Source organism: Molossus molossus, unplaced genomic scaffold (genome assembly GCF_014108415.1).
Source record: "Molossus molossus isolate mMolMol1 unplaced genomic scaffold, mMolMol1.p scaffold_m16_p_20, whole genome shotgun sequence".
In the NCBI taxonomy this organism is placed as follows: Eukaryota; Metazoa; Chordata; class Mammalia; order Chiroptera; family Molossidae; genus Molossus; species Molossus molossus.
In genome coordinates this window covers 48,914,566-48,928,313 of record NW_023425356.1, presented here as the reverse complement: position 1 = coordinate 48,928,313, position 13,748 = coordinate 48,914,566, and the positions used below count along the sequence as shown (strand labels likewise).

The window sequence follows — 13,748 nt, the reverse complement described above, 5'->3', positions numbered from 1 at the left end:
ATAAAGATGATGTCGGTATAAAAATTCTTTAAAAGCTCACAGGAAAGGTTCACATGCCGTCACGTTGCGTTCTGGCTCAACCACTGAGCAGTCATGAAGCCATGAGACTGAATGAATTATTTTCAATTATAAAATGTTACATAATGAGTGCATTTCTAGGCAGAAGCGATCCGAAGCCTATATTAACACACTTTGGTGTGGAGAGTAGAGTTCCCTGTGGAGAATTGTGCTCAATTTTCATAGGAAGAGAATAAATTGCATGACCATCCACAGGTGTATTCGTTGACAGTGGACCCATATATGTGACCATGGCTTTGAGAGACAGTCCACGTGACTTCAGACAACACCCAGCCGAGTTTAAGATTAGCCAACTGCTGGACCTTGGCCTGTGTGGTCTTGCCACACATCCGGTTCCACCTCCCACCCCCACCCCCACCTCCACCCTAAGGGCAGGAATTTGCACTGAGAGGCTCAGCCAAGGGTTAAGGAGCCAGAATGGCTGTGTGCACGGCCAGGCTAAGATGCCACTTCGGGTGAACTGGCATTAGTGATTTACTCCATCAGACTGTACCCTTTGGGGCCATGCAATCGGAGGAGATATAACTGATTCTCGCTTAAATGGTGCGTTGACTGGGTCAAGGGTCATTACCACCTTCTCATTAGTGACTGGTCCCGAAATGAGCCTGTGATTCAGTTCTTGGAGAGAAGACAGGTAGAGGATCATTGGAATTCCTGGAAGAATTCTTTCTCACTCTTGAAAGCCAGTGGGGGCCGTTCTTTCTCGGGCTCGTCTTGAAGACGAACAAGAAGGCAGGAGCATGGGTTGCTGCCGGGAACGGGAACCAGCCACAGAACGAGGCTGAAGGTCGCAGTAGGCGGCGAGAGAAAACATCCGCTCATCACCGGGGCTACCCCTGCAATCCCTCCTACCCCTTGACCGACGTCACGGGGTATTTCTGTAGTGTTGAAGCCTTCCTGAGTTGGGTCTTCTGGCACCTGACGAATACGCATGGAGGGCGGCATCATCCTGTGGTCGCTTCAGACACGTGATGATGTGCTCCTGAGACTGGAGGGCAGACATCTGTGTTCTGCTACTTTACCCCCCCGTACTGCGGATCTCAAGCTCCAAAAGGCATTAAATTGCATGAGGAACGTGTGAAAACACAGAGCTCAGGGCCCACCCCAGAGAGGTTCCAGCAGGCTGCACCCAGCATCCATTCCCCCTTCTGTGGGAAACACCAGGCTGGATCAGGGTTGGCAAGGCGAACAGTTAGAATGCATCTTAAGATGAGGGTGTGAGCATGTGGCGAGGTGGGGTCCCTTCCTGACCGGAAGGCAAAGGCTCAGGAGGAGAACTCCTCATCAGACAAGTGCCGGGGGTGCCCGGAGTTATTGAGAAAGGTTTGTCATCCAGGACCAAGGGTAGCAGCCAGGGGCAGAGGAGGAGGAGGCTTCAGGGAGCCCGGGTCCGCGGCTGCCTCGAGCCACGGCTGCAGTCCCGTTCTGCCTATCTCCAGACATCTGCTTGCATCCGAAAGATAAAGCCACGCGGGGTCCTGTAACGGGGAGCCACCCCGACACCTGCTGACACGGGAACGCCACAGTCACTCGGAGAAGTCACCCTCCGGGCTGGGCGTCCAGAAGGTTCTTCATAAATAGTTAGGCTTGACTTTTTCTCTTGTGTTTCCTTCTTTACAGTTTTCCCTGGGGTCGAGAGTCTTGCATCCTTTTAAAGTTTCATTGAAACGGGAAGGAACAATGGCATCTAATGAGCAGACCATAAAATTCAACTTTATTTGACTTTTTAAAACTAAATGAAAATAGCATCAAACAGTACTATGCAATATAAGATAGTTAACGTCTCAACTTTGCTTTCAGGGACTGAGATTATGAAACATAGGTCCATTTCTCAGTAGTCACTAAATTGGGGAGCAGGGGGATAACTTTGGAAAATTATAGGGAGGCACTAATTATAGCCATATCACAAAGCAAAATGATAGATTCTCTGCTTTAGACAGTAACATACTGTACAATGCTTTCACTAACTTGTATTTTCCTATAACTGGCTCGCAGCTGGAGCAGGACTCTACCTGGTAGGCCGTTCAGTTTGGGGAGATCTTATCCGGAAGAGTTTTTGAACAGCTCAGGTAAATGCAGCTACTTAAAACCAGAGCTTTGTCAGCAGCCTATCGATTGCTGATAAAATAAATGCAGCAGGAAATTGTTGCAGCGACTTCTAAGTAAACTTCTCTCCAGGTGATCCTTCCGCACTGAGCCAGGCTATTGGCTTGGTCTTGAACCCAACTTCACATGTCGTACCAGCGCCATTAATGTGCTTTTCGATAATGAGATCCAGTTTCCGACTACAAGAGAGAGTCCGAAGTGAAATATTAGACTCTGTTCATTCCAGGGAAAAAAAAGTACTTATCTTAAATACCACCAGAAAACTTACAAAAAGTTTCCATAGAGGGAACACTCCCTCTAAAAGATCTTACATTGGAAGGACTTTGAGTGATAGACATTGTTGGTAAATACATGTGCGTCTCTATACCATCAAACACCAACTTGTAAAGAGATACTGCGTCCATTCCGTTAGAGTAGTCTCTCTCTCAAGAAAAAGAGAAATGTTAGGAGAATTGAATTCCAGTTAACTTTGTGGCTGATTACAGGGTGACCAGACACTTTCTCCTAAATCAAATGAGAATTTTTTTTAAATAATGAGGCCCGGAAACAAACAGTGACAAGTGAGGAACCCAATTCCTTGATTCCCAGTTAGGTTTCCTGCTTGTGAAACGGGGTTTCTCTAAGAAAGGAGAGGATAACTCTAGGCCGGCTGCCTAGAAAGAACTGCGTGGCTTTGTTTAAAGGGACCGTGAACTGGAAGTTTGGCCAATGCAACTTTCCTTCCCCAGAAAACGCGCTGCCAACCACCAGGGTTGGAAATGACAATGGCAGGACCCAGACGTCTATTCGAAGCACTTTAGGGTGACTGCCTGGTTGGGGGTGTGGGGGACTTGAAGCGGCACAGCTCATGTGTATTTGGGGTGACTTGGCCACTGAGGGAGGGAGGGAGGGGGCTGAAGACCCCCGAAGCCCACCCTGCTACTGGACGACTCCTGCATATCGCTCTTCTCAGAGCCCCGGCTCCACTCAGCAGGGGGCTTGGGCCCCCGCGAGCTGTTAGGGCGCCTCGCAGACCCCGGGAATAATGTCCTCCAAGCTACCCTTCAGACTGGCCTCTGTCATCCTGGCCCAAGGTGACCAGCCCTCTCCAGGCCTGGCTCCCAGCACATCTTAAACTTTTCTAAAATTTAAGAGTAGGAAAAGATGTTGGAGCCCAACCTAAGTGATTCCAAAGTAAAATGGTTTGAGGTCTCTTGTTTTCTCTTTAAAAATCCATCGTCCTACTTCAGAATATGTTTATTTTCATATAAAATGTTTTAATTAACCTAACAGTGAAATGAGTTCACTTTTTTCCTCTAAAAGATCATGGAGTAAAATTGATGCTCTAGGAAGGTGCCAATGATCAGCCCTTGGCCCATGTGCCCCCAGCATGGCACCCACAGGTCCATGAGGGATGCAAACTCCAAAGGGAAAAGCGTGGATACTTCAGTGGTAATGAGCCTCCCTGTCCCTAATCCCAGAGAGCCCTAATTTTTCTTCTTTTTTTTTTTTTTTATCCTCACCTGAGGACATTTTTCCATTTTTTGTTCAGAGAGAGCAAGAGGGAGAAAGAGGAGAGAGAGAGAGAAACATCAATGTGAAAGGAACACATTGAGTGGCTGCCACCCGCACGACCAACCAGGGCCGGGGACAAACTGCAACCGAGGTGCGTGCCCTTAGCGGGAACCGAACCCGGGTCTCTCCGGACCGCAAACCAGTGCTCTAACCGCTGAGCCAAACCGGCCAGGGCTAGAGAGAGCCCTAATTTTGAACGAAATGTCAGGGGAAGGGGGTGAGAAGGGGAGAAAGTGGGAGAGGGGGGAGAGGGGGCAAATTACATCTTTGAAAAATATTCTATAATTTTAAATTTTAAGTCACACAGTGAGCTTGATCCTGATTTTTCCAAACCAGCGAGTTTCTGCTAAGAGTCTCTTATTCACCACCAACATTCTGTTCTTTGACTTCACAGTGTATTTCAGCTGTGTAGTTTCGTACTCACAATAAGAAAAATCGAATCGAAGGACTGAGTGCATTACCTCTTTTCTCTTCCAGGGGTATTCCTTATCCGCCACCTGCGAACTGCTGCTGATGGAGTCTATTCAAACACATGCATCAGACAGAAACACGGAATCAGGAGTTTGAGAATCAACGCGCAGAAGACTGCTCTGAACATCAATGTGTTTCCTCCCTGTCCCTTCCCTTTCGGGCGGGCTCTCTCCCGCAGGGGGGCGTGGTGATAGGCTCCCCGAAGTTCACTACTCGGGGGAGAGCGGGCAGCCACACACAGGTGCAGTGGGCTGGAGAGACGGGGGTGCAGCGTGGCTGGGCCGTGAGGACACCCCCCGACCCGTGGAGCCCGCTGGTCTCAGCCCCGTCCGAGTCTTCCACAGACAGGAATGAGGACCGCGTGTTGGCACACGTTCTGATTTTTTCAAGAGAAGCTCAAAACATGGATATTTTTTTAAAGGTGAAGTTTCTGGATGTTTATACGCGGCCACTAATTTTAAAATTGTAAAACAAAACATGTATGTGGGCCATATCCAGTGTACTGGCTCGCTCCAGCCCATGGGCCCACTGTGTGTGGCTTCTGTCCCAAACTCCCGGAGGAATACGGAGTGATTCATTTCCCTCGGGGCCCCTGGACTCATTCCGGGACGGAGAGAGGCCTGCAGGCCACGGTGGCCCCTGACTCGGCAGCCCCGGGCGCCCGAGGGCTGCGTCCACGCTGTGCCCCGCAGGCTTGGGCAGCAGGGTGGCGACCTTCGGAGACCGTGAGGGACGGGGTAATGGCCGTCTCGCTGTTCCCAGCTCGCACAGGCGGCCCGGGCAGAGGGCGCTCCCGGATCCCATGCTGCCTCTCACCCCAGTACAGGGCGTGGAAAGTGAGCCCTAAGAATGTCTGAGTTGAACTTGCTTCCAGGGAGGAAGTGGAATGACAGAACGACTGTCTGTCTGTCCTCCCCACACGGGCAGACGCCTAGTTTGGCTCGCTCCCCAACCAGGGCTTGGCGCAGTGCCCAGCACGCGGTGGGTTGATTTTATAAGAATCCTGCAAGCCTGGCGGTGTGGCTCAGCGGACTGAGAGGTCCCAGTTTGATTCCCAGTTGGGGCACATGCCTGGGTTGCAGGCTTGATCCCCAGTAGGGGGCGTGCAGGAGGACGCCAACCCATGTTTCTCTCTCTCTCTCTCTCTCTAAAAAAAAAATAAATAAAATAAAATAATAAAAACGTATTTTAAAAAAAGAATCGTGCAAGTGAGAAATAATGAGATATAAATGATGAATGAAACGTCACTTTAGGCACACAATGGAATCATGCGCGCTGCCCACCCCCCATTGAACAATTCGTTAAGAACTGCGTCCCTCTAAACCAGGTCACACGGACTGTAAACACGGGGTGGTGCCAATCAGAGGAGTAAATCAAGGAGGGCTGCTTCCAGGCCGGGCAGCTGGGAGAACCATGACCATGGGGCTCTGCGAGGTGGAGATGCCGACATTGACGAAAGGTCCTGAAGGCATTTTCTCTGGAGCAAGGCCTTCCTGCCTCGTCGTCTTTGTATACGCCTAACACAAAGAATTGCCTAGCATACGGGCAATTGGGTGCTGACACACGTTCTGTGCCTACAATTACTTGGCGACTATCCAAGTCCACCTCAAAGTAAGCCATCTGAGTTGTGGCCTTGACCACGGTTTGGGTTACTCAGTGAGGCTGGGTCAGGTTCCCTATTCCCCGGGAACCAGCTCCCCACCCCTGGGCCCACTGTGGGAATCTGTCCCCTCCCATTCCCACTCTTTCCCAACAGTGCTCCGTGGCTCCAGCCTCCAAGGCAGGAACAGAGTAAAACATGGAAGCTGCTCCCTGCCTCCCAGCAAAGGTCAGCGGGAAGGTGGGAGAGCGGAAGGAGCCACCTGGGTCTCAGCGTTTAGGAGTCCCTGACGTGTGACCTCCCAGAAGCAATGTGGCAGTCAGGATGGGCCCGGGAATGGGGTTGATGGTAAACCCATACCATGCCCTCTGATCATTTTCTTCTAATTAAATTAATTTCACATTTATCAAAAACTTCCACCCACTGATTTTCCCACCACTGAAGAGATAGACCTTACCCATGACCTTGGAGCCATTGTCATCGGCAGGCTTGGATGCTTGGATAACCAGTAGCTTGCTTAAATCTGAAGTTCCCTGAATCTAAAGGAGAAAAGTCCAAATTAGTCAGTAGAGCATTGTTTGATGTCCAAGCTGGCTGCTTCCTAACCTTTCCAAAGAATAAAAGAAATAAGCCAAAACCTAAACCGGGCCTCCAACCTAAGCGCCTCTTCATTTGAAATCCTCTCGCGTTGCTTCAGAAAGTCCTGTACCAGCAAGTTTTCTTCTGCATCTTTATAGACGTCAGAAAGGAATTTCCTGCACCTTACTTGTAACTGGACTGGCAATTCCCATTTAAAACAGAATCCCCAGGCCCTGGCCGGTTTGGCTCAGCGGTTGGAGCGTCGGCCTGCGGTACAGAGAGACCCGGGTTCGGTTCCCGCTAAGGGCATGTACCTCGGTTGCAGTTTGTCCCCGGCCCTGGTTGGTTGTGCGGGTGGCAGCCACTCGATGTGTCCCTTCACATCGATGTTTCTCTCTCTCTCTCTTCCTCTCTCTCCCTCCCGCTCTATCTGAACAAAAAATGGAAAAATGTCCTCGGGTGAGGATTAAAAAAAAAATAAAAAAATAAAAAAAATAAAACAGAATCCCCAGGATCCACTGAGTTACTTTAACTCTCCCACTGACGTCCAAGGGCTCAGGACCCTGCCTTCCCTCATAGCGGGATGGTTTTCTTTTCTTAGAATTTTCACCCATAAAATCTGCCCTCCCGGAATGCAAGTAGCAGACAAGTAACAAATAAGTATCATTTCCAGATACCTCACACTCTCGTTTTACCCTCGCGATAACCTTTCGAGGGGACCGCTGCTGTTACCCTCGTCTCACGACTGAGGAAGCTGTGTCCCACGCCCCTCGTGGGCACAGGGTCAGGTTTTCAACCCAACGATGCCCGATTCCAATCGCTGTTGTCCCTGCCTCATGCCTTGCTTCTTTCAACGCTAAAGAGGTTTTCATTTTCTAGTTTAAAAAAATTTTTTTTAATTTATTGATTTGAGAGAGAGCGGAAGTGAGAGGGAGAGAGAGATAGAAACATCAATGAGAAAGAACATTGATTGGCTGCCTCCTGCATGCCCTCACTGGGGATTGGGCCCATAACCTGGGCATATGTCTTGACCAGGAATCGAACTGGCGACCGCTTGGTGCATGGGTCGACGCTCAACCACTGAGCCACACCGGCCAGACTAAATTTTTTTTTTAAATTTACTTCATCCTCTGAATTGTTGAGAGGTACAAAATAAGAATTTTATAAAAGGAGCAAATGCACTTTTTAGGAGGTTTCCCAGCTTTTCCAGGACATAAATTTCCATTAAATGAATGACCTTTCCCAGTCTGAACAGGCAGAAAGTGTCTTTCCCAAAGGGAAGAGACTTTTATTATTTATTTATTTATTTATTTATTTAATCTTCATCCGAGGACACTTTTCTGATTTATCTTCAGATAGAGAGGGAGGAAGAGAGAGAGAGAGAAACATTGATGCGAGAGAGACACATCCAGTGGCTGCCACCCACACGACCCCAACAGGGGTCTGGGACGAGCTGCAACCGAGGTACGTGTCCTTAGCGGGAACCGAACCTGGCCTCTTTGGTCTGCGGGCCAGTGTTCTGACCGCTGAGCCAAACCGACCAGGTCTGGGAAAGTTACCAGATTAAAGCATGTCAGCTCTTCTCAAGGTTTCCTGATCCTCCCCTCTGTTGGGCCCCACCCTCCCGTCCCCCTGTGGTCCAGTGGTGGGCGACCCATTAGGGACACTGCTTCTGTCCTCCCATCGCCCATTACCTCCTAGGTGTTCATACTGCCCCCTTCCTTACAGAGGCCTGGATTGAGGCCCAAGACCTGCTGTCAAGTTGTGCCCACAGCCCCTGATGTGGCAACAGAATGACACGGTCCTAGCTCTGCTCCCTTATTATCTATCAATCAGTGCAGGTGCCTCCAAAGCCAGGCTAGTACACGGGGGCACTGCCTTGGTGTGAACCAGGAAAGTCACACCCATGCATCCTTCTCGGGAGGCACATGCTAGTACACGGGGGCACTGCCTTGGTGTGAACCAGGAAAGTCACACCCCATGCATCCTTCTCGGGAGGCACAGCCCCACTCCAGGGCAAACAGCATGGTGAGCAGAGAGCAGAGAGCAGGCTGATCCCAGCCCCCACCTGCCCCTAGATCACACCCTTGTGCAGGGCACAACCTGTACACAGTACACAGAAGTCCTGGGTACATTTCGACCATGTTGTTAAGGGCAGGTGAGAACTGCAGGGTCTTTTCAGGTTAAATTTCTTTTTAAGGTGGTCAGCTGAACTTTAAAATCACTTATGCAGCACTGTGGAATGCAAATGACTCTTTAGAAATGATCTTCCTTACCTGCTCACAGGTTTTAGGTAAGATGCAAGGTGCAAGGTATGGCACCTCTGTTTTTGTATCAATCACACTGCCAAACACGACAATCACGAACTTCATGGTCACCTTGTCGATAGTCATTTCGTTACAGTTCGATAAAGTGTCCACATATGCTGCATTGAGCTCCACACACTTCTGAAACGTTAAGCCCTGCAATTAAATTACATTTTTCTATAAATCATACACAGTGACACATGGTATCAAGAAGAAAGACAATTCAACAGCAAAATAGTCATAGTAGGAGACTTTAACACCCACTGTCATCAGAGGATAGATCTTCCAGACAAAAAAATCAAAAAGGAAACAGCGACCTTAAATGACATACTAGATAAGATGAATTTAATTGATATTTACACAACATTTCATCCCAAAGCTCCAAAATACACATTCTTCTCAAATAGACATAGAACATTCCCAAAACTAGACCTCGTGTTAGGACACAAAATAAGTCTTAACAAATTCAAGAAGATTGAAATCATATCAAGCATCTTCTCAGATCACAAAGGCATGAAACTAAAAATCAACCACAATTAAAAAAAACTCAAAATCATTCAACACATGGAGGCTCACTAGCATGTTATTAAACATTGAATGAGTTACCAATGAGATCAAGGAAGAAATCAAAATTTACCCAGAAACAAATGAAAATGAACACAACAAAACCAAATCTATGGGATGTAGCAAAAGCAATCCTGAGAGGGAAATTCATAGCATTACAGGCCTACCTCAAGAAACAAGAAAAATCTCAAATAAGCAACCTAACCCTACTCCAAAAAGAACTAGAAAAAGAACAATAGGAAAGGCTTAGAGTAAGTGCAAGGACAGAAACAATAAAGATCAAAGCAGAAATAAATGACACAGAAGCTAAAAAAACAAACAAACAACAACAATATAACAGTTCAATAAAACCAAAAACTGGTTCTTTAAAAAGATAAACAAGATTGATAAACCTTTAACCAGACTCATCAAAAAACTAAGAGAAGACTCAAATAAATAAAATCAGAAATAAAAGAGAAGTAACAACTGACATCACAGAATACAAAGGATTGTAAGAAAATATTATAAACAATTATCGGCCAACAAATTGGACAACCTTGGTGAAATGAACAAATTCCATTCCATGAAAAATACAAACTTCTAAAACTGAATCAGGAAGAATCAGAAAACCTAAATAGACCAATAACAACTATTGAAATCGAAGCAGTAATCAAAAAGCTTCCAGCAAACAAAAGTCCTGGACCAGATGGCTTCACAGGCAAATTTTACCAAACATTTAAAGAAGAACTAATACCTAGCCTCCTCAAACAATTCCAAAAAATCAAGAGGAGGGAAGACATCCAAGCTCTTTTTGCACGGCATTCAATAAAATCCAGCACTGATTAATGATAAAAATTCTCAACAAAATGGGAATAGAGGAATCATACCTCAACATAATAAAGTCCATATATGAAAAACCTACAGCCTACATCATACTGAATGGGCAAAAACCAAAAGCGTTTCCCTTAAAATCAGGAACAAGACAGGGATGTCCGCTTTCACCACTCTTATTCAACATAGTAATGGAAGTTCTAGCCACAGCTATCAGAAAAGAAAAAGAAATAAACGGCATCCAAATTGGAAAGGGGGGAGTAAAACTATCATTATTCATAGATGATATGATATTGTACATAGAAAACCCTAAAGACTCCACCAAAAAAACTACTAGATCTAATAAATCAATTTGGCAAAGTAACAAGATACAAAATCAATATTCAGAAATTAGTGGCATTTTTATACACCAATAATGAACTATCAGAAAGAGAAACAAACATTTAATCAAACACTTAATCACCAAGGGCAATAGCACAGCTGAGGCACCAAAAACATAAGAAAATTAACAAATATCTAGAATTTTGCAACCAGGAAATCTGGAGGAAAGAAAAAGACATTTGGGTTTTTAAATGCACGTAAATTGTGAGTGCTGTGGTTTAGTGTGTGGGGTTTCTAAAATATCGTAACGGTGTTTCTCTCTCTCTCTCCCTTCCTCTCTCTCCCTCCCACTCTATCTGTACAAAAAATGGAAAAATATCCTCGGGTGAGGATAAAAAAAATAAATAAATAAAATATCGTCACAGGCCAATTCTTTAGTTTTAAAAGCCTAGAAGCAAATAAGCCAGTGTTGAATGGAGATTCTCGGGGGGGTAAAATTGGGGTAGAAAGTTATCATTTTCTTATGTGATATATCTGTATTTTCTCATTTATATGATGAATATGTGTTGCTTGTGAATTTTTTCTGAAAATGAAAAGATACATCCACCTGAATATTGAGTCAAGTCTGACTCAAGCCTTGTCCTGCTTTTCAAGCAGAGGCCCGGCTAAGGGGAAAGGGAAGAGTCTAATGCTCCTTCCCCTTCTGCTACCATTTTTCTGAAAACGATTATTGCTACACAGTAAAAGAAACATGACTGCCTTAGTATGGCATGCTAATAGTTTTCGAGATGTAACCTTTTAGCGCAGTGTTTGGTTCACAGCCAAACTGCGAGGAAGGTGCAGCGATGTCCCTCACGTTTCCTGGCCTCACACATGTTCAGCTCCCTCCCAGCATCAATATCTCCCACCAGAGCGATACATTTGTTACACCCCATAAACCTGCATTAGATTATCAAACTCTCCCAAAGTCCACAGTTTACATTAGGGCTCACGCTTGGCGTTTGGACATTCTATGGGTTCGGACAAATGTATAGTAACATGTATTCACCATTATAGTATCACACAGAGCCCTAAAAATCCTCTGTGTTCCCCCCATTCATTCCTTCTCACCACAACTCCTAGCAACTACTGATATTTTTACTGTTTCCATAGTTTTGCCTTTTCCAGAACGTCCTATAGGTATGAGTCGTACAGTAAGTAGCCTTTTCAGACTGGCTTCTTTCACTTAGTACTATTCATTTAAGTTCCCTCCATGTCTTTCCATGGCTTGAGAGTGTATTCCTCTTTAGTGCCAAATAATATTCCATTGCCTGGATATACAACAGTTTATTTATCTATTCCCCTGCTGAAGTGCATCATGGTTGCTTCCACGTTTTGGCAATTATGAATAAAGCTGCTATATACAGTGTACAGGTGTTTGTGCGGACATAATTTTTCAGCTCCTCCGGGTAAATATCAAGGAGCAAGACTGCTGGACTGAATGGTAAGAGAATGATTCGTTTTAAAAGAAACCGCCAACTGTCTTCCAAAGCGGCTGCACCATTTTGCACCCCTACTGGCAATGGACGAGAGTTCCTGTTGCCCCACGTCCTTGCCAGCATTTGGTGGGGTCAGCGTTCTGGGTTTTGGATGCTCTAATAGGTGTGCAGTGGTCTCTCACTGGTGCTTTAACTTGCATTTCCTTGGTGACCTGGGATGAGTGTGGAGCATCTTTTCATATGCTGTTTGCCATCTGTATGTCTTCACTGTGAAGTTATGTCTGTTGAGATCTGGGGCCCATTTCTCAATTGGGTTGTATTACTGTTGCACTTTAAGAATTCTTTGTACATTTTGGATAACAGTCCTTTTTCCGGTGTGCCTTGCAAATATTTTTTCCCGGTCTGTGGTTTGCCTTCTCATTCTCTTGAGACGTGCTCATTTTTTAAAGTCAACATTTATATTCAGTCTCTCATCTCAGTGAATGTTGTTGGACTTGAGGTCTGTCACTTCCCCACTTCCTGACTTAATTATAAGGGTGCAAATACTTATTAAATAGGATATAAATATGGGATTGAAAATTGTACCAGTCCAAGAACAGACTTGAACCGCTACTTTCTTGGAGAGAAAGCTAATAGAAGAGGCTCGGTTAACTCAGCAAAGATTTTGAAAGGGCAGGATTTATATTAATGTGGGTAGACAGAATAGAATATAATAAACAGCAGATGAGTGTTCGTTAACTCATTCTAATTAATGTTATACTTGGTTGTTGGGGATCTACCTATTTAATATTTGCTGAATCGATTTTTTTTTAAAGGGATGACTGTCAGTAGCCTGGGAGAATCAGCTGTGGCAAGCACACGGTCAGGAAAAGAGAGTGGTTACCATTCTGGAATCTAGAATTGTACTCGAAGCTTATAGAATCTCACTAGCGAATGTCACCCCAGTAAATTTAATTAAAACAAATAAATTCTGGAACCTCCGTTTAAAAGATTAGACAAAACCACCCTTTCTGTCTTTGTCACACACAAAAAAAAATACGAAGTGCATTATTTGGTTAAAATATACACACACACACATACAGTGAATGAAAGTTCACTTATGTTTTAATCGCGTCCCTTACCTCGTCGACGAGAGCCGATTCGAAATACTGAAGGGCCGTGCTGAGAGCCAGCTTCAGCCATATCTTGTATTCCAGGAACGGCCAGAACACATCGAAGCCCTCGTACAAGTCCTCCAGGGAGATGAAGCAGGCCTGAAATGACAGGGTCGTGCAGCAGGCTCGATTCGGAATGAAATGACAAGACCATCAGAAAACAAGATGCCAATAAAACAGAAAAGGAAAAGAAGAGCAGATGCCTGTAGATGTGATCATCCTCAAACCTCTCAGAAAAACCGTCGACTCCCGCACCATTATGACACTCTGACATGTGAAGCATCGTGTCCTTGGAGAGGCTGTTCACTGTGTATGCGATGGCACAATTCACAACCCAGTTGAAGCTACAGACCTACTAGTAGGCCAGGAAAACCCACACCCGTCAAAGCTACGACAAGGATATGGCGCATGAGCCCAGGATGCAGGAACTGAGCCACATACCTTGCCTATTTTTTTTTTGTTTTGTTTTGTTTTGTTTTTTTATCCTCACTAGAAGACATTTTTCCATTTTTTGTTCAGGCAGAGTGGGAGGGAGAGAGAGGAACAGAGAGAGAGAGAGAAACATCGACGTGAAAGGAACACATCGAGTGGCTGCCACCCGCACAACCGACCAGGGCCAGGGACAAACTGCAACCGAGGTACGTGCCCTTAGCGGGAACCGAACCCGGGTCTCTCAGGACCGTAGGCCGACGCTCTAACCGCTGACCCAAACCGGCCAGGGCCCTTG

The 13,748-nt window shown here is 45.9% G+C and overlaps 1 protein-coding gene across 1 annotated transcript in view; it reads right to left on the bottom strand.

Annotated features, from left to right (window-relative positions):
- Positions 1 to 2,127: 2,127 nt before the first annotated feature.
- The window catches only part of SLC9C2 (solute carrier family 9 member C2 (putative)), a 66,761-nt gene continuing 55,140 nt past the window's right edge, over positions 2,128 to 13,748 (bottom strand). Inside the window, exons 24-28 of the mRNA XM_036272980.1 lie at positions 12,989 to 13,120; positions 8,665 to 8,850; positions 6,267 to 6,348; positions 4,200 to 4,258; positions 2,128 to 2,363 (exon numbers count right to left, since the gene is read on the bottom strand). Of these exons, the coding sequence (XP_036128873.1) occupies positions 2,328 to 2,363; positions 4,200 to 4,258; positions 6,267 to 6,348; positions 8,665 to 8,850; positions 12,989 to 13,120 (495 nt within the window). The 3' untranslated portion in view covers positions 2,128 to 2,327. The remainder of the gene's footprint in view (positions 2,364 to 4,199; positions 4,259 to 6,266; positions 6,349 to 8,664; positions 8,851 to 12,988; positions 13,121 to 13,748) is intronic.